This window comes from Euleptes europaea, chromosome 10 (assembly GCF_029931775.1).
Source record: "Euleptes europaea isolate rEulEur1 chromosome 10, rEulEur1.hap1, whole genome shotgun sequence".
NCBI lineage: Eukaryota > Metazoa > Chordata > Lepidosauria > Squamata > Sphaerodactylidae > Euleptes > Euleptes europaea.
Window position 1 is genome coordinate 40,307,946 of NC_079321.1, and position 20,576 is coordinate 40,328,521.

The following is a 20,576-nucleotide window of genomic DNA, read 5'->3' on the forward strand; positions in this document are numbered from 1 at the left end:
AGCAAAGGCCACTTCACTGATTAATGATGTGTGAACTATCACGGATTATGCATCAGTAGACCTGAACAGCTGAATCACCCTTCAACTCCAACTCAGCTGTAGGTATTCCATTTAAGAGTAAGCATACTAGCGCAGAGCCATTGCCAAGTAGGGCTGTTGAAAAAAAAATTCGGTACAGTTCGGCTTCGGCAAAATTCGGCCTTTTTAAATTCGGGCCGTGCTGAAGTCCGAACTGCCCCGCTTCGGATCCCTGAAATTCAGGCGAGATCCGGAGTTCGGGGGAAAATTTGGCCCCCCGCGGGCCTTCAGGGAAGCCCCTAACAGCTGTGCCTAACAGCTGTTAGGCGCAGATCTGTTTAAAGGGCCCCAGCGCGCCTTCACAGGGCTTCCCTGAAGGCGCACGGGGGGCCCTTTAAACAGATCTCTGTTTCCCCACCCCACCTCGCGTGCCTTCAGGGGGCTTCCCTGAAGGCGGGGGGGGGAGGGGCTTTAAACAGATCTGCGCCTCCCAGCTGGGAGGCACAGACCTGTTTAAAGGGGGGGTGGAACAGATTTGTGCCTCCCAGCTGGGAGGCACAGACCTGTTTAAAGGGGGGGGGTGGAACAGATCGGTGCCTCCCAGCTGGAAGGCACAAATCTGTTTAAAGGGCCCCCCGCGCGCCTTCCTGGGAGTCCCATGAAGGCGTGCAGGGGGCCCTTTAAACAAGCCCCTCTGCGCTCTCTGCGCAAGCAGAGCAGAGGGGTTTAAAGATCTCCGCCCCCCTTCCCAGGACTCCCAGGAAGGCGGGCAGGGGGTTGTCAAGCCCCTCTGCGCTCTCTGTGCGGGGGGCCCTTTAAACAGATCTGCGCCTCCCAACTGGGAGGCGCAGGTCTGTTTCAAGGGGGGATGGAACAGATCTGCTCCTCCCCGCCGGGTTCGGTTTGGGATGAACTGAATCCACAGCCCTATTGCCAAGAGCTTTCATAATTAGTCTGAGCAGGAAAAGCTCTATTTCTTTTTCTGGTATAAACCAAATTTACAAGTTAACTAGTATATATTGGAGATGATCCAGGGTCCTTCCCTAAAATTGTTCAACTTGGGGAAAAGGTAGTGACTGCTCCACTGTGTTCAAAAGTTACATTACTGAGACATTTCAAGGATGTAATTACACTGCTAGATGATAATAAACGGATAGTTTGTTGGCTGACTGCGGCACAAACATGTATAGCACAAAAATGGAAATCTGAGGATGAATTATCATTGAATGATGACTTGGAGAAAATCTGGAATGATGCAGCTTACTAAACTCACGTGATACACAAGTCCATCGAAAAAACAGTATTTAGCTTTATTTATTTTTTGTGTCAACTCTGACTTACGGAAACGCCATAGGGTTTTCAAGGCAAGAGACATTTGGAGGTTTGACATTACCTTTCTCTGCAACACCCTGGTATTCCTTGGAGGTCTCCCAACCAAACACTAGCCAGGGTGAGGGCCGAGAGTACGTGACTGGCCCAAGGTCACCCAGCAAGCTTCCATGGCTTCAATTCGAACCTGGGTTTCCCAGGTCCTAGTCCGACAACTTAACCACTACACCACGCTGGCTCTGTAGTATTTAGATGGATTTATGGAAATACAGTTTTTATTTATAAATTTGTGGAACATGCTTTGTTTTTTTCATATGGTGTGACTACTGGAATATTTTTATGATAATTAAAGATACAATGAAAATGGAGCTTAAAAATCTGTGAAACAGAAAAGCCAAAATCTTACTGGAAAAAAATTAAATCTAGGAATGTTATTGATTCTCAAAATAATTTTTTTAAGAAAAATGAGAAATGCAGCACTTAGTTTCACAATGGAGGAGAGAAGATACTAGGTTTGGAAATTTAGATAAATGAACTTTAACATTTCAGGGTTTTGCTTCATTTAATGACTTATCCTTTCAACGACCTTGCTTGAAAAATGTACTGCTAAATACAGTGACCCCATTACTCACCCAGTGTACCTGAACGATAACTTTAACATACAAACAGATAGTAAGGATGTGGCTATAAAAAGTTCATGTCAGCCAAAGTTCATTTCAACCAACATGGCACCGCACAATATTAAAATATACCAACTTCAAGTAGGACATCAATATGAACAGGTCTGTCCATCAGTACATCATCTAACATTTTGTCTTAAGCAGTAACAGTATCACAGGGACACATTTCAATTTGGCTCCCCATCTACGACCGATGACAGATGACCTTACTTATGGTTGTAAGTCAGAACAGGTCTTTAATTTTAGCAACAAATATACAATATTTAACTCAAGGCAACAATATGTAAAGAACTCCCCCCCCCACAGAGAGATTCATTTGGTTTATTTCTCTCTTGTTGAAATAAATGGGACTTTAAAGCGCTTACGTTTGGCTGAACTGTACATAATACAACAGCTACATTATCCTGCATTACATTATTAGCAGTAAGAAGAACAATTTAAGTCACAATCCAGCCAAGTTAAAGTATTTACCTTTGGTTGAATCAGGCTTTCCTCTATTTATTAATTGTTTATTTAGATTTGCAGCATCCATAAGTGTCCCCCCCCCCACTGGAGAATGCTGCTTTACAGACATAAATAAAAGCAACACAATAAAATACTTGCTAAAATAATATCACATTAAAATTCCCAGTTCCATAAAAAATTCACACAAACAAGAAGTTCTGTTATGTACTGACAGCCCATTCCTGAGGGGGAGGGCTGCATCGGTGGCTGCAGGCAGCACAGCTGTGCTGCTTCCAAAGGAGGTTTTGCCCCCCCCACACTGAAGCCGAAATCTTGCCCTTACCTGTAAAACCTATGCAACCGCTCAATTGGGTTGCACCTCAAAAGGTGGCATATCTCCAGGAAAGGGCAAAGGGGCCACTCCCAGGCCGAAAGGGCTTAGGAGGCCACCTAAAGGCAGCTCTTCCCCTGGCCCGGCACGGGAATGCCCCGGGAGAACATTGCATGGAAGTGCACTGTCCAGGCGCTGGCACAAGGCTGTGCCAGTGTCCCTGGGCAGCGCTGCAACAGCAGCACCAGGAGGATGGTGTGCATGCCCCCCCTCCGCTGGCGTCCATGCCATCCTGGGCAGCATAAGTGGTCTGGATGCTTGTGCAAGCGGTGCGGATGCCAGCGTGGGCCCTTCCTAGCCTCCTAAGGAATTTAGCCCTCCCAGGTCAGGAATGGCCCCCGAGACACATGCTTGAATTCCACCTATATCTTCTTGGTACAGCCCTGAGAAATATCACCAATTAAGGTATTTCCTAACTGATGTCAGAAAAAACAGGAATCCCAGAAACTGCAAAAGGAAATACTTGAGGAGGCAGCCTGTACAATATATAGCCATTGGAAGTTTAATAGGTTGAAACCAACATTTTGCTTGCAAGGAAATGTGGAGGTGATATGGCCACTGTCATCATATCCCATGTCCTGTAAAAATCTTAGTCTTAAAAAAAAAAAAACAATTAGAAAATACTTGTAAATATTTTTCCCTATTAAAACAGTCTTACCTGCAATCCATCTTGATACTGAACAGCAGCCTGCATGGCTTCCTCTAGCTTGTCGACCCGCTCCTTCCACGCTTTATTCAAAGCATCCCAAGCAGAATTCAACTGCATTTTAAATGGAGATTTGATTGAATAAAAAGTGGAAACAAATGCTATGAAATATTACTTAATCTAAAATGGAAATTAGAAATTTCGGTAATTGTTGGCTATACAAAAATGCTGCAAGGGTCTTGCTAAAACCATCATTGGTAAAAAAAAAAAAAAAAAATCTCCCCCACACACACACACGCTGTCTGGGTTAATCTGTAAGGGAAGTAAGTTTGTAGTGTAGCATTAAATATTTTGATGCTTTCACGTAACAGGGCAAGGGTTTGAAAAGTATGCTTGATAGTTTTCTTTCAAATCTGGAAATTATATTAGAAGCTACAAAATCAAATCTGTGTAACCCTTGCTCTGGACTCCAAAGAGAGTCTTGATTTCACGCCAAGCCCTGGCCTTGTGCATCATATACCAAGATTTGTTTTGTCTGAACCACTTCAAAAAACACCAAATGTTTATATGACACTTACCTCATCTATGCTCTTGTTGACTAAAGGTTTGTCAGGTTCTCCACATGCAGTTATGAGTTCAGAGCCAAGGCTGACAACCGCATCTAGTTCTTCTTGTAACCCATCTATCTCTTCTTTGATACTCTAAAGGAAGAAGGGAAAAAGTCAAGATCCCAGTATTATTAAATTTAATGAGATTACCAACCCAGAGTAAGTTACAATGAAAAAGATTAGTTATTTTCCAGGTGTATTTAACCAACTCAGCATGAAGCTCTGACCACCTGGTGCCTAGCTCTATTGGTGGAGGAGGAATCCAGACATAAAGCTTCTTCTGGCCTGAACCTAAGGGATAGTAGATCAGATATTATTCACCTCATTGGGCAGGAGGCTGCTATGGTAGTAGTTCGAGAATCTTTCTACCTCAAAGAATATTGGGAAGCCCTACATTTCCACTTATTACTAGGAACATGCAGATGTCACAGCAAACACGTTAGTCATTAATACAAATTGTTGTTAGGGTTGCCCACCTCCAGGTACTAGCTGGAGATCTTTTGCTATTACAACCTATCTCCAGCTGATAGAGATCAGTTCACTTGGAGAAAATGGGCCCTTTGGCAATTGGACTCTACAGCATTGAAGCCCCTCCCCAAATCCTGTCCTCTTCAGGCTCCGCCCCAAAAACCTCCTGCTGGTGGCAAAGAGGGACATGGCAACCTGATTCATTGTCATGCTACCCTCATTTCTCCCCCCCCCTTGTCCACATACCAAGATTCTAAAACTCAGTTTAATCCCAGTTTAGAATTCTTCACTGAGGGCCCTACATTTAGAAGTCACAGTGAATTGGATTTTTTCAAGGTTTCCCAAACTGGGAAACCTTCAGTCATGCTCTGTACAAAAGGGGGAGAGGGGGAAGGAGGCAGGAAGGGAAGGGAAAGCATTAGTAAGGCAACAGGCTGTGTTCATTGCCAACACACACTGTTTGCCATGATTTCTGAATGCAGACTAGATACAAAAAAATATGGTAAGAACCTAAGTGTATAGTTTATCTACCTATCCACCTCGTCTCTAAGAAGCATAAGGTGGCATATGTGGTTCTCCCTTCCCTATTTCATCCTCACAATAACCCAGTGAGGTAAGTTAGGCTAAGAGAATGACAGACCCAAGGACATCCAGTGAACTTCATGGCTGAGTGGGGATCTGAACCCAAATCTTACAGATCATAGTCTGATACTCTATACTGGTTCTTCTAGATTCCTTTCAAAAATATCTAGTAGCATATGACCCTAAAGGGTTACCAAATTAAAGTAGTGCAGTCTAGAGACAAATGACTTGGACATGTGCCTTGAAGAAACAACTGATATTTTAGAAATATAAGCCCAAAGACCTCAGAGCACACACAAATATAGTTATGCGGTTACTTAAGTATCACACAAGGTAAGATGGACATGGGTAAAATGGACTATCTTCTAAAGGCAAATTACATGTGGATTTTCATATTTCAATATTTGTTATATTAAATTCTGTCTTGCATGTAAGCAACAATAAAGAGAAAACAAATGCCACAAATAGAACCATCCCATAACGTCAAAATGACATTTTCTTTTCAGTTGAGGCAGTTCACATGAGGCCAGGCCCACCTGCAAACAAAGGATGACTTGATATCACCTGACTTTCAGGATTCATCCAAGCCTGGCTGCTTGTTATTGTTCAACAGCAGCGACCCCGTGGAAACCAATGCAGTGCAGTGGTTAGAGTCTCAAACTAGGATCTGGGAGACCCAGGCGATCACTCTCCCATGGAAGCTTACCGGGTGACCCTGGGCCAGTACACATTCGCATTCTAATCTACCTCACAAAGTTGTGAGGATAAAATGAAGCAGAAGAGAATGATGTAAGTTACTTTGAGTCCCCAATGTGGAGAAAGGCATGGTATAAATGAAGTCAAGAAATAATAAATATAGTTGAAAAAGGTAGGTTGGTTGGTGGATGGGAAGGACAGAAGGATGCAAGGGAAAGTGAGGATATGGAGGCCTGGCCCAGTGGTTGGCACAGCACAGTAGTTTTCCTGGGTAGAGGCTGCTAGAGGAGGGAAAGCTAAAGACAGTGGGGCATATAAAGGTAGGTTGGCTAGTGGGTGGGAAGGAGAGAAGGAAGCAGGGAAAGGCCCACGATTATGGGGGCTTTCTGGGAAGGAAAAGAGGAAATGGGGGGAGAGGGAAATGAGATGTCCCTCACAAGTCCCTGTGGGTCCCCCAGTTACAAACATATAAACAACAGTGAAGAATCAAGAAAAATATCACATACATGATACTGCACTCTACACCTAAAATGCTAATCCATACAATTTATATATTGGTCTTGATGCACTGAGGAGATTAGCCATGATGATTTGTTGAGGCATTCTCAGGAACATGTCTTAAAATTTATCCAAATGAAAGCATTAATGACAAGGAGAAAGTCTCCCTGACTTAAATGGAGCTTACACTAACAATTGCTTTTCACGTACCTCTGCTGATTCTTGTTGTTGTTTCACCACAGAAGGGTCAATCCCGGGTCCTTCTAGTTCCCTGATAAAATCCTGAGTATCCTTAACAGTAACTACAACAGCCATGTGGTAACACCAGAACTTTTCTGCTAGTTCCATAGCATCAAGCAGTTTGGCCTCCCTTTCCTCAGCCAGGGCATGGATGTCTTCCCAGATGAAGACCATTTGGTCCAGCTTATCTTGAACCACTAAACAGAATATAATCAATAGTTACATCACCAAGTAAATGAAGATCATCTTCTAGGAAACTGTTAATGAAAACTTTCACATGTGTTCATATTGCAAACTAATGTACATTTTGAGGACCTCTAATGGCCAAGCTACATTTAACACAACAGTCTATGATCAGGATCTTCCTCAGTATTTTTAAATCCTAAAAGTATCTGTTTGAAGATGGGGAAGGGGTAATCAGGAGCGGAGCCATGATGCAGGGGGAGGCATTACCCTGATCCTTCTGCTGCTGCAATTTACCTTGCAGGGGGAAATATATATACTTGTATATATATTTCCCTAAAAGACAAACAGAAGTAACTTGTCAGTTTAGCATTTTAAAAAATTCAGGAAATCCATAAATGGATCTCTCATAAAGGATTTTTCTAGAAGCTATCCTTTACAAACCTCAGGTAAATAACCATCAGACCATTTTTAAACAACATTTATCTCTTTTTCCAGAAGAAAAAATAATAATTTAAATACTGGCTTGTAGTTAACTCCCCCCTCCCCCATAATCTACTGCTTTGTTTACCTCAACTATAAAGAGGCATTTTCAGTCTGACATACCTTTAGCAGATATATCTTTATCAGCACCTTCTGAACGTGCAATCATTTCCTCCCCACGCTGTTTCAGTGTTTCATACACTGGCTGAAGTTTTTCCAGATCCACGGCCACATTCTTATTTTCACTGATCTGTTCTTTAATCTTCTCAACCTCTGCTGAAATTGAAGGTGGCTGCCTCAAACGCTCAACGATGCGTTCCAGACTTTCAGTGGTTGAATCAATCTTGTCATGGAACTGTGCGGACAAATGGAGGTGAGGGGAAGACTGGGTGAGTAACATTAGACCAGCCATAGCAGAAGTCATTGCTGAACTAAAGGTGACTGAAACATCTTCAGCTGTATATGGATATGTACATACGAGATCTCTTTACTTGCAATGGGCCACAAAACAATAAAGCATCAACAGATTTATGCTGCAAAAGAACTGCTTGTTAGTTCAAGCAGCCTACGTTTATGCATCTCAGTCCGTGCGCCTGGAGAAGATACTTCTGTAACTCAGCTAACAATGCAATTCTAAGGCGACTTAAACCTTTCTAAGGCCACTGACTTAAATGGACTTAGAAGGGTGTAACTCTTCTTAGAACTGCACTGTAAGAAACCTTGTAGCACAGACCAATTTTGTTTTACTTTTGAATCATGCATTAATTGTCTCCTGGGTGTGACTTTTCTAAGCGGGAAGAAGTAAGGCATTTTTTCGTTAACCTGTATTCAGCCACAATGTTAAATGAAATACAGTAGACTGTTAAATGAAATACCTCGGACTGTTTTAAAAATCCATATACAGTAGGATCATAGAATCATGGAGTTGGAAGGGGCCATATAGGCCATCTAGTCCAACCCCCTGTTAATGCCGGATCAGCCTAGAGCAGGGGTGTCAAACATAAGGCCCAAGGGCCGGATCTGCTTCCCTCAGAGCTCTTATCTGGCCTGCGAGCCAGCCAAGGCAGCCACCCCCTCCAGTCCCAATCTGGGCTGGCAAGGCATGGCCCGGCCCGGCCCGACCAAGTGACATTTATGTCATGCCCGGCCCTCATAACAATTGAATTCGACACCCCTGGCCTACAGCATCTCTGACAAGTGTTTGTCCAGCCTCTACTTAAAGACTGCCAGTGAGGGGGAGCTCACCACCTCCCTAGGTAGCTCATTCCACTGTCGAACAACTCTTACTGTAAAAAAAAAAAAAAAAAATCCTAATATCCAGCCGGTACCTTTTCTGCCCACAATTTAAACCCGTTATTGCGAGTCCTATCCTCTGCTGCCAACAAGAACAGCTCCCTGCCCTCCTCTAAGTGACAGCCCTTAAAATACTTAAAGACAGCAATCTTGCCCCCCTCAACCTCAGTAAAAGTATTGTTAACTGGAACTCATGAGGAATGGGGGTTGCCAGACATCAAATGTGGCAGATACTCAAGATTGCTCTATACTAGCCTGTACCCTGAGGTACGAACCATATCCCATGGGAAATGGCACAGTGACAGCCCCATGTCTGGTTATCCCATGACCTTTCCCCCCAAGCCATGGAACTGCTGTATGCAGCTGGCAAAAAAGCATGCTGGCTGCCTGGGAGCCCTCCTGCAGACCTGGCTCCCAAAAACTTGAGGTAGGCTCAAGGAAAAGGAGGCAATTTTAACTAAGTACCTTTTTGTTCACTTCTGTCATTTTCAGTGGGATGATGAAGAATTGTATTTCAGTATATGGAAAGAAGGAGAATTTACTGAAGCTACAGAGCATATGCCATTTGGAAATGTACGTTTCTTTGGACATTTAAGCATAAGACATCAGCATTTAGCAAGTACTGTAAACGGCAGAGTTTACCAACTTTGCAACTGTATGCAGATGTCACAAACAAAATTCAATTTGTTTGCGACAAGGACAAAACAGGCAGCCTTGCAGTATAATCCTCAACAGAGTTACACCATTCTAAATCCATTTAAATCCCTGGGATTAGAAGGCAGCAACTCTGTTTAGGATTGCCCTGTTAAATAGCTGCACCAAAACAGTATGCTTTCGTCATGTTGGGTTGGACTGTTCCCTGTCCTCCTCAACCATTCTTTCACAAACAAACACGCTAGCTTCAGCTATCAAGGGATTTCTGGAAACCTAAATCTAGTGTTACCAGGTAAGGGTGAAAAGGAGAGTGACAATCCACTGTTAAACAGAGAGAATCTATTGAGAATAGTTGACAAAGATATCAGTAATCAGCAGTAAATGGAGTCAGCCAGAGTCCTGCATCCGTGAAGGGAAGGAGGAAAATGCTGAGAAGTGTTCATGACTATTTCATGGGCAAACATGAACAAGATGGATAAGCTTGCTAACTTAACACATACAAGCTTTGACCTCTGTAGGAGGAAGGTCATCACTCTCTAGACTCCTAACTTCCCAACAATCCAAATTAATAAATCAAGTTGGAAAGAAAGATTTCATAACCTCTTAATCTGGAGAGGTTCCAGCTATGATGGAATACTGTTGGCATAAATCCTGACACCCCCTCTACTTGCTATTGCCTGCAATCCTCAGACTTTCCCAGGAGTAAGCACTATTTGAATAAAATGGAACTTACTTCTGAATAGGCCTGCTTAGGATTTGCTCTGATTATTTTCTCATTTGCACCCTCTCTCCTGTCATGCAGATCTTGATCATTATCTTTTGTTTCGTCTGGCACTCCCTCAATGATCCCTCCTTCCTAATCATTTTTTTATGTTTTATGTGTATTTTAACTGTTTTGTATGTATTTTAACAAATTCTTTAGATAGATAGATAGATAGATAGACAGACAGACAGACAGACAGACAGACAGACAGACAGACAGACAGACAGACAGACAGGAACACATAGGAACACATGAAGCTGCCTTATACTGAATCAGACCCTTGGTCCATCATGGTCAGTATTGTCTACTCAGACTGGCAGCGGCTCTCCAGGGTCTCAGGCAGGGGTCTTTCACTTCACCCATTGCCTGGTCCTTTTAACTGGAGATGCCAGGGATTGAACCTGGTGTAGAGGAGACCTGGTCTCGCCACCGCAAGGCCGGCTCCTCTTTTGGTTCAAAAGTTGCCAAAAGTTTTCCAAACTAGATATCTCATTGTTCTTAGGGACAGCTAAACACGTGTTTGCTGTGCTATTCTATCTCTTTGAAAAGAAAATGTATTTCTGCTTTATCAGATGACTCCTTTTGCACCATAACAGCTGAGGCCCGGTCCGAAAACCTCAAATAAGACTGACAATGGAGTACTAAGAGGCAGCTACTATTTACAGAATTGTTTGGGTTTTGAAGGAGCGGGTGAGTCCAAAGGAGTACATGAGTCAGTAACCAGCCCTCCCATCTTTCGGCAGAGACAATAGCAGCAATCCTTGGCAGTCCATATGCCAAGTACCATCTTCAGTTGCCTTCTCAACTTATTATCAGGAATACACAGTTTTGCAATTTCCACATAGCACAAGATTTCATGTTATTTATTTTTATCCTACTCTTCCTCCAAGGATTTTAGGATAGCCTACAGGGTTCGTACCCGTCCCCACCATCACTGACTAATATGCATTGACTGACCCAAGGTCATGCAAGTGAGCTTCATGCAGAGTGAACCGAGTTTTCCCCAGAACAATGCTTTATGTACTACTATACATACTGGCTCTTTATGAAGATGTTTTCATAAAACTTCCATGTTAAAATGTTTACAGTAAAATTCACATATTTACCAGAGATATTTCCCAAATAATTACTTTGAGGTAATATGTTTCTATTTTTATTTAAAAGGTCAGATTTACCAATACAAAACATTTTAGTCTACTAACAAATACGAAAAGCAAAATCATGAACAGTGGCCTAAGCATTCATTCTCATGTAATTTTGTAGGTCAAATTCCTGATAAGCCTATAATATACCTTGAGTATACTGACATAAGAGAAGAATATCCTCCGGGGGTGGGGGGGGGGAGAATTCAATTGCTTGTCCGATAAAGAGTGTTACCTGGGTAGACTGAGAAATGGCTTCATCCAGAGTCTGAGCTCGCTTTTTGACATCTTCCTTAATTTGACTGTAAAGGGCATCAGCTGCTACATATTTCTCTTGGATTGAAAATCCTTCTTTTGGGCTCAGCTCCAGAAGCTGAGGTCCAGTTTTGTTCATCTTATCTATATGAGGCTTGTGTTCAGCAATCAACTCTCGTAGTTGCTATAGCAAAAGAAAACACTTATCAGTATCCTAGCCTTGCATTGCCACATTACAGCTGTCTGCATGCCAACCCCATCCAGCTGGCAAAGAAGCCTAAACAAATACCCTGCATATTACGGAAAAATATAAGTCATGTGGAATATAGCCAAAGGCCTTTTTTGTGATTTTTCTGCTTCCCACTTGAAGCAATACCAATTCACACATTATGGAGTACACGGGTGGGGTCTAAAGGTCCCCACGCTGTGTAACAGTCAGAACAAAGCTGCAGATTTCTCTTCAATTCCTGGTTGTTGGGTGCCTGACCTGGATAAGGATCACATGTGAGGGCAGCAACAGTTCCATCACAACTGGCCTCCCTGTATCATCTGTTTTTTTTGTATCATTTATATTATTTGTTCCATCCTTGATTCCCTTTTGCCCACCTTGCCTTTCTCTCCTGACTAGTTAGATATCTCTATGCTGAATAACACCTATGGATCAGTGCAATATGTAATTTTTTTTAGATTTTACTAAAGTTTTAATACAGCCATTATGTATGTATGTATTATTATTATGCTATTGTTTTAAATGGATTGAATGTAGTTTATTTTTATTGTACAGGATGTGAGCTGTCTCTTGGTCAGGGAGGGGTGGGATACAAATCAATCAATCAAATAAATAAATCAATGGCTTCAGCCTCCTTCCTGTGGCATTGGGTTTTCCATCAAGCCACATAACTGTGGTCCCCACCCCACCCCCAGACCATTTCAGGTCATGAAGATATCAGAGAGGTGGAAAGGCTGAAGCCCCTGCTCCATGTGTACCATGGTACCAATCCAAACCTGGAACTGGACACATGGGAAAAGAGGAAAACCCACAACTCACGTCTGACTGTTAGACAGGGTTGGAACCCCAGACCAAACCTGTGCATTCTGCCATGTGTGCACTGGGAAATCCTGTCCACTAGAAAATCAGAAAAGTTGGTTCTTGTACTTATATTTTAAGAGTGATTGCACAACAGCATCCATTCTGAACTACAGTGTTTTCTGTAAATCTGAAAGATATTGTATGGTTCCACATGTTGTATATAGTTACTGATGCAGGCTCTGTCTATTTGTTTGTTACTACAATCAAGCATTAAGAAGTTATCTATATTCATATTTAAACAATATGACAACTTTTATGATGCAGCTACTTACCAATAAATAATTGCTATTGCTAGACAATAGGCTGAACTCTTTTTTACAACTTGCCTACTCTTATTTTGCAACCTGCATGCTTACCCTGTGTTCTTCTTGCTGTTGCTTTAGAGTCTCATATTCAAGAGCTGGTGCTGGAAGCTGCGTGATAACCAGTTGTGTTTCAGTCAACCATGGCCAAATCTCTTCATATGTCTCCCAGAACTGGCTAACCAGAGACTGAGCACGTTCTAGCTGGAGGTTCCTTTTAGAGTTCATCTGACAGAGCGTATCATATTTCTGTAAGAGGCTTTCCAGTTTCTTCTGTTAAATAAAGGGTCAACAGACAACAGTGTTTATATCTTGGCTGAAAACATTTTTAGAAGAAAATAAGAAATTCCAGCTCTCCTGCTGGATCAGGCCAATGGTCCATCCCACACCCTGTTTCTCAGAGCTGTTGGTCAGATGCTTCCCACCCAAAGAAGTATAGCATGAGGACAATAGACACATCACCTCTCTCAGCTCCTGGTATTCAGGGGTGCACTGAATACTAGGAACATGGAGGTTCAATTTAACCATTATGACTACTAGCTTTTTGAGATATCATTTGTCTAGCCCCTCTGCCCCTTCTGTAAAGTAACTATATGCTACATGAAAAAGTACTTTCTTTTGGCTGTCTTGGCAAAATTTGTTGAGTCTTTTGCTTTGTCCGTCCAGACAACAGTTTGGTCAGTTTATTTTGTCTGTTCTGACTAGAATTACAACCATCTAAGCTAGAGACTATCACCAGATCTTGTGTCAGTGGGTTCCACATATTAATTATGTGATGCGTGAAGAAGTCTATTTTTTCCCGCTCTGTAATTTCATTGGATGCCCCTAAGGTTCAGTATTTTATAACAGGGCAAAAAAGTTCTCCCTATCCACTTTTTGGTATTATGCATAAATGTATAAACCTCTACCACATCTCCTGTTCATCATTGTTTTTCTAAATCAAAAATCTGTGGTTCACAACAGAATTCACAACTCTTCGATCTCTCTTTGAAGGGAAGATTTCTATACACCATTGGTTTCTATAGACCATTATGAAGTCATACTTATCTAAATATCCCCCCATAAAGATAATGGTGTGGATTGGAGTTTTTTTTCCCTAACAATAGAATAACAATTTGGCATTTTTTCCAACTTTTTTCCAAAGCCATAATTGGCTGTTTCTGTATATAATGTCTCATATCTACAGAATGTACAATGGGCATTCCCATTATGGTAGAAATGCTTTTATCTTAGGTATACTCAGCGGTGGCAGAGAAGGAACTGAGCGAGTGGGGGCGCGCCCTCCTGAGCATGTGACAGTTTCGGCAGGAAACCGTCCACTCCTGTTGGGAGGGGAGCCCCCTCTGTAGTTGCTAAGCTAGAAGTTTTCTCCAGCAGCAGGCACAGTCCCAATGTGGGGCTGTTAAGAGGACTGAAGATGAACTATACATTTACAATTATATCCTATTCCATCTTCCTCTTTGTTTCAGGCTTACTGGCTCTGGGGGGAAGGACATAAGCAGAATCTCAGGTGTGGCTCACAGGGAATGTAGCATGGGTAATGTAAGCCACAAGTGCACTACAAGGATTGGAAAGCACATATGTTTAAAGGAAGGTGTTCATACAGAGGGAGAGATGTGTGTATGTAGGGGTGTAGTAGTTCAAGCATGGATAAAAAATAGGGATGGAGCTTTTCATCCCAAAACGCCACAACCAGTACAAGTACTGAGAATGTTAACCAACTCAAGGGAAGGTACTTTGTAAAGATCATCTATTTTAATTTCTCTGTTTGGCCAGGTAACAGCCCTTAAGAGAGGAAATTAAAGCTTTGTTTAGTGATAGCACAATCTTTTGATATTTGAAACACAGTGTTTTGTTTCTGGGTTTAAAAAGGTCAGGGCTGAGGAATGAAACCATACTGAGAAAGGGTGACGCTTCTGACATTTCCCTTGATATTTATCAGGGCATCCTGGTGTGTTCTTCTTCCATGTATGCAGGATACTTTTGCTACTGATATATTGGTAGGATGGGGGACAAAGCCATTCGGGCCTTCCTATTCCAGCAGGAAGAGTGCAGGTGGAGTCAACCATTGTGGTGGCTTAATTTTTCAAAGCATACTTCAGGGTCTTTTGCAGAGCACAAAATCCCAGATGGAGACTAACATTATTAAGCAAGCACCAATAAGTGCCAGTAAAGCCATATACCTTCATTGCTCGTGACTCCTCTTCTGGACATGTCTTCATAATCTCATCACCAGATACAACAAGTTCATCTATCATATCCTTATGTTTTAAAATCTTCATAGTGAAGGCCTAATGACACAATAAAATATTGTGATATTAAGAACATGTGGACACAAGGGAAAAACATGTTCTGTGAGGGTCTGAAAATCAAATCATGGCAGACTCATTAACATGTAACAGATGGAAACATGTTACCTTTTGAACTTGTAGCTGAGCAGAGGTCTGGTCACGTTCAAGCCTAATATCATCCAGAGACAGCAATTTCTTCTCTGTTTCAGCAATCCAGGTCAATTCAGCATCAGCTGCATGATCAAACTGAAGAAAGGACACAGCAGTAAAAGAACCATTTGAAGACAGAAACCTATCAACTGTGTGGCAGCTTGTATTCAATGAAAAATAGGTACTTGGCAAAACCAACTTGGAAAGTTGAGATAGAGGGATCATAACACTGTGGTACTTAGGTCGGGGCTTACTGCCAGGAAAGAGTCATTAGCATCGCAACAAAAGTCCCTTAAGCAAGGATTGATTTTTAAAAAATTAATACATGTTTAAGGGACTTCAGTTGTAATTCTAAGGTCATTTTCCTAGGAGTAAGCCCCACTGAAACTCCTTCCAAGCAGACCTGCTTAGGATTGTTCCCTTTGGGTAACAGTGTTGATGTACTTTTGTTTGAGGTATTCAAAAGCTAGTTCGAGGCCTTTCAGGCCTAGTTTGAGGCTTTTGAAGAGAGTTAGATTAGGTGGCCTCTTGGTTTGACTGAACATGGCAGCTTCTTATAATCCCTGGGCCATCTCTTTTCATTTTAGTAAATTTCACGACTCTCAGTAACACTGAGAAATTCATTAAAATCAGCGTATTTTGGAAAAGAAGCAGATAGCATCAGAGCACATGATGTAATACTTCATACTCTAACATAAAAATTTCTATAAGTATTCTTACAAACATAAACAAATATGAAAACCATTTGTTTTTCTTCCAAGCATCTCTTGCTTGTCTCCATCTAAGATTTTTTTCCTGCCACAGTACTGTGATTTTTTTTTAACCATGGTATCTGCATTCTGGGAAAGGCTTTATTTATGCTTATCATAAAAGTATTAGTGGCACAGAAACCCTTTCAGGAAAGTAAGAGATGCCCTACAGTAATTATTGTTAGTAAATATGTTCACTGGTTTTGAATAAAACTTTTTATTTTTGTAGAACAGATTAAAAGGTTGCAGTTATCACAATACTTCAAGTTAGTGAAACCTGCGACAACAGTTTGAGAATTTTAGTTTACACTAGAGACAATATGGGGAAAGCTACATTAATTAATGGCTATTTTATTTTTTAAAACTATCTTGTTTATTTATGTCACAACAGAAACAGAATCAAAAGTCTAAATGACCATTAAAATTTTGTGTTTTCATGGTCACTATTTAGGGTTGCCAACCTCCAGGTACTAGCTGGAGATCTCCTGCTATTACAACTGATCTCCAGTCAACAGAGATCAGAGCACCTGGAGAAAATGGCTGCTTTGGCAATTGGACTATATGGCAGTGAAGTCCCTCCCCAAACCCCGCACTCCTCAGGTTCCACCTCCCGCCAGTGGCGAAGAGAGACCTGGCAATCCTACCACTATTATCCCTCATTTGGAATTCAATGCCAGTGGATGATGGCCAACAGCACAGATTAGACTGATTTATGGAGGACAGGTTAATCAATGGCTGCTACCTATGGTGAATAAAGGGAACCTCCATATTCAGAGGCAGTAAACCCCTGAATAAAGGTGTTAGGAGGCAGCATCAGGGAAGGCCTTAGTCTCTATGGTGTGTCCATTCTGCCTTCCAGGGCAACTGTTTTGGATGCTGTGTAAAACAGGAAGCTGGACTAGAAGGATCACTGGTCTGAATCAGCAGGTTTCTTCTTATGCTGTTATTCAGACAGCACATTCACCTTAAAGTGAAATCTAACTAATAAGCTCTCACATCTTATTCTTTAAATGATGATTCATGGCTTAAAAGGAACGGACAAAGGCCGGACATTTCTCCACATCCCTTACTAATAATTCTTCATCATACTGTTAATCTATTTGAAAGAGACCACAAATACACACAACCATTTCATATTTACAATCAGAGAAAGTACATTCTAAGTTTTATGTGGACATAACTGTCTTTTAAAATCCTACTGGCCGTTGCAAATAACATTTGCCTTTCCAGAGAAACTGTATCCTCCGACCATTGTTTGCATCTTTATTTCAAGAAACTGTTTACACAAGCTGGTATTTGACCTACATAGCAGCACAAAAGTTATGAGGTTTGAGTTTGCAACCCTTGCGCCAGTGAAATTCCTATGGAGAGCACCGCAGGATGCCACTTACAACGCTGCTCAATAAGAGGCTGATCTATCATTTGTGTCAACAAGGTGGCAGATGGCTTCAACAATGCCTGGATTTGCTTTGGTCTGGGCCCCATGTCTAAAAATGAAGACCACGGTCTTTTCAAGCAGCCCATTCTTGTGCAACTATAGCAAAGACATTCTACGATCATGCAAACAGGGTTCCTATAACTGTTGTTCATCGAATGGTCTTCTGTCCAGGCAGTCATGGGACTGCGCATGTGCAGGATGGCCACAGAGAAGACTTGTAAGCTTCCAGAAAGATCGGCTCCATGGAGTGCTCCCCCTCCCCTCCAGCCTTGTGCCACAGTGGAGTTATCTCTGGTGCTATCCCAGCTGATGTATCCACCCTTTGAGCCCATGGGCACACATGACTTGGATTACCTGTCATATAAGACTGCCTTTCCAGTAGCCATGACGTCAGCATGTAGAGTGGGTGACTTGAGGGCACTATGGAATAACCCCCCATTCACAAAATTTCATAGTGACCAAGTGGTCTTAAGGCCTAGTCTAGACTTTCTACCAAAGGTCGTATCGAAATTCCATATTTCCCTGTATATCATTTTACAGGTGTTCTTCCCATGCCCAGAGTCCACCGTGTGTCCTCAGAGCACTACTGTTTTACTTAGAATGTACAGCTCCATTCAGAAAGGAAGATAACCTGTTTCTCTGCTTTAAAGGTGATAACAAGGGGAAATGTGTTTCAACTCAAACCTTGTCTAGATGTGTGTCCACAACCACTAGGTTAGCTTATGAGAAAGCACAGCAGCAGTGCTGCAGGTTAAGGCCCATTCTACCAGGGCACAAATTTCCTCAGCCATGTTCTTGAGAAATCTATAGAGAAATCTATAGAGTGGTGACCTGGTCTACTACATTGACCTTTATCAAGGACTATTGGATGGATGTGGACTCCAGGAATGAGGCAGCTTTTGGGAGAGCGGTACTTCAGTCACTGTTTTGATAAGCAGTCACACGCCCACCTCCTGAGTAAGTGAGATTGCTACTCTCTCATGTGGGACTGCACAGAAGCCACAAAGATGAAAACAGGGTTGCACTTACTTGTAACTGTTGTTCATCGAGTGGTCTTCTGTACAGACACACATCCCTCCCTCCTTCCCCATTGTGCACTGCTGTTATAATTTACTGGGCCCAGGACAGCTCCACGGCAGCAAAGGAAAACTGAGGGATAGCGCTCCCTCCTCCCTTTCTGTCTCCTGACCATTTGGGCAGGAAAAACTCCGGCGCGAGATTGGAGGGGGAGCGCTCCATGGAGCCGATCTTTTTGGAAGCTTACAAGTCTGTCTTCGTAGCTGGCTTGCGCATGCGCAGTCCTATGTGGGACTGCATAGAAGCCACAAAGATGAACTTTAAGCTTGTATTCAGATACCCAGAGATTATTTTACTTTCCATATCAAACAGAGAATAAAACTATGGGTTTTGGGGGGGAGGCTTTACCTGTTGTGATCTTAGAATGGCAGCATTAATCTCTTCCACTTTTTGGGTTATAGTGTCACTCACTGATCTGTACCGTTCATTGTCTTCCGTGACCATTTTGTCTATCCCTTCCCTTGCCCTCCAAGGCACTAGTTCCAGCAAAGCAGAGCTGACTTCATTGAGAGTGTCCAATAAGCTTCTATTCTGTTTTGCTTCTTTTTTCAGTTCCTAAACATAAAAAGAATATTTAAAATGCAAGGTATGTCATAGTTTGGTAGACAAAGTGGGTTTAATTGAATTTAGCTCATATTTTAGTTGTTTGGATGTAGGTGTTTATGACTTTCTGTGAACCGATTGTTTATAAGCAACGTAGTTCACTGAGTCTAGACAAGATCTGATAATGTATTTTATTTATAATCTGCCTGACTCGGGAAGAGTCTAGGTTGTACAATTGTGTGTTCTATCATGTATTGTGTTATTTTGTACTGTATGTATGAAAAACTGATTAAACATTTTTAAAAGAACATTGAAAATACTTTTTGGAATAGGATCAAAATATGTACAACATAAAGGATCCACACATAGAACTCAAAGATTCCATGTTTGTTCCCCCATCCCCAATATTTTAATTAATCAAAGAGGAAAGAGCTGGTGTGTTTTACTCGCAAACTACAGCTATAAACAGCATTCCCATTTCAGCTCAATAACCTCTGCTTTTGTTATTGTAAGTCATTTGACAGAGAAGCAGGTGATTCCTGAAGGGAAGTTTTGACAGAATACAAATTAAATACATTCCCACAGTCTGCAGGGCAGACTACCATTCTTTGGCACTGAAAGGAATTGCCAGTCATTAATCAAGCAAACAAAAGGAAGATATAAGCAGTATAAAGTCAACTGAACAACAAAATGAGCACCAGGGAATTTCTGTGGTAATACCAATTGGGGTTACTTCCCAGCAAATATCTAAAAATTAAGTCAACAAAAATATTTGACATCTAGATTTGTATTTCCTATAGACTATTTTCTTTAACTGTGTTTATTCAATACTGAGGTAACATAGTCCACTTCTGAGAACAGATGCTTAGACTAAACTGCAACGTTTCGGAATTTCATTTTCATATTTGTTGCAATTAGCATTTTATAGTACATAAAAATTACACCAATATTATCAACACGGATCAAATAATTACACCTCACCCATTCAGTATGTGCTGAGAAGAAACAGGATATCAACCAAGGCTGCACCAATAATAATAACAATAATAATACATTTTATTTGTATACTCCACTCTCCCGGTGAACTGGGCTCAGACAGATCACATCATATAAATATAAACATAATTACAAGTATTAATTCCCCACTATTGATATTTCTCAGTCTGGGGGGGGGGAAGAGGATGGAGATGGAAAGGACAGAGGGATAAGGAACAGCACACAGGGAAGGGAGGGATGGAAAAGGGAGGAAACAGCAGGGATGGAATTTAGGAAAAAACCAAGGGGAGAAGGGAAGGAGGGAAAGGAAAGGAGACCAGCTTTTCATATATCCCCATTGCTGCCCTCAATCATAAGCCTGGCAGAACATCTCTGTCTTACAGGCCCCTGCAGAACTGGGTTAAATCCTGCAGTGCCCGGGTCTCACTTGACAGAGAGTTCCACCAGGCTGGGGCCAGGGCTGAGAAAACCCTGGCTCTGGTTGAGGACAGCCGAATGGTTTTCGAGCCAGGGATCTCCAATAAGTTCAAACTAGCAGAGCGTAATATTCTCTGAAGGGTATATTGG

At 41.9% G+C, this 20,576-nt stretch overlaps 1 protein-coding gene across 1 annotated transcript in view; it reads right to left on the bottom strand.

Annotated features, from left to right (window-relative positions):
• Positions 1-20,576, bottom strand: part of DST (dystonin) — a 389,172-nt gene that overhangs the window by 59,619 nt on the left and 308,977 nt on the right. The window contains exons 63-71 of the mRNA XM_056856095.1: positions 18,819-19,025; positions 15,183-15,302; positions 14,949-15,056; positions 12,820-13,038; positions 11,354-11,557; positions 7,390-7,621; positions 6,571-6,797; positions 4,087-4,209; positions 3,521-3,622 (exon numbers count right to left, since the gene is read on the bottom strand). Of these exons, the coding sequence (XP_056712073.1) occupies positions 3,521-3,622; positions 4,087-4,209; positions 6,571-6,797; positions 7,390-7,621; positions 11,354-11,557; positions 12,820-13,038; positions 14,949-15,056; positions 15,183-15,302; positions 18,819-19,025 (1,542 nt within the window). The remainder of the gene's footprint in view (positions 1-3,520; positions 3,623-4,086; positions 4,210-6,570; positions 6,798-7,389; positions 7,622-11,353; positions 11,558-12,819; positions 13,039-14,948; positions 15,057-15,182; positions 15,303-18,818; positions 19,026-20,576) is intronic.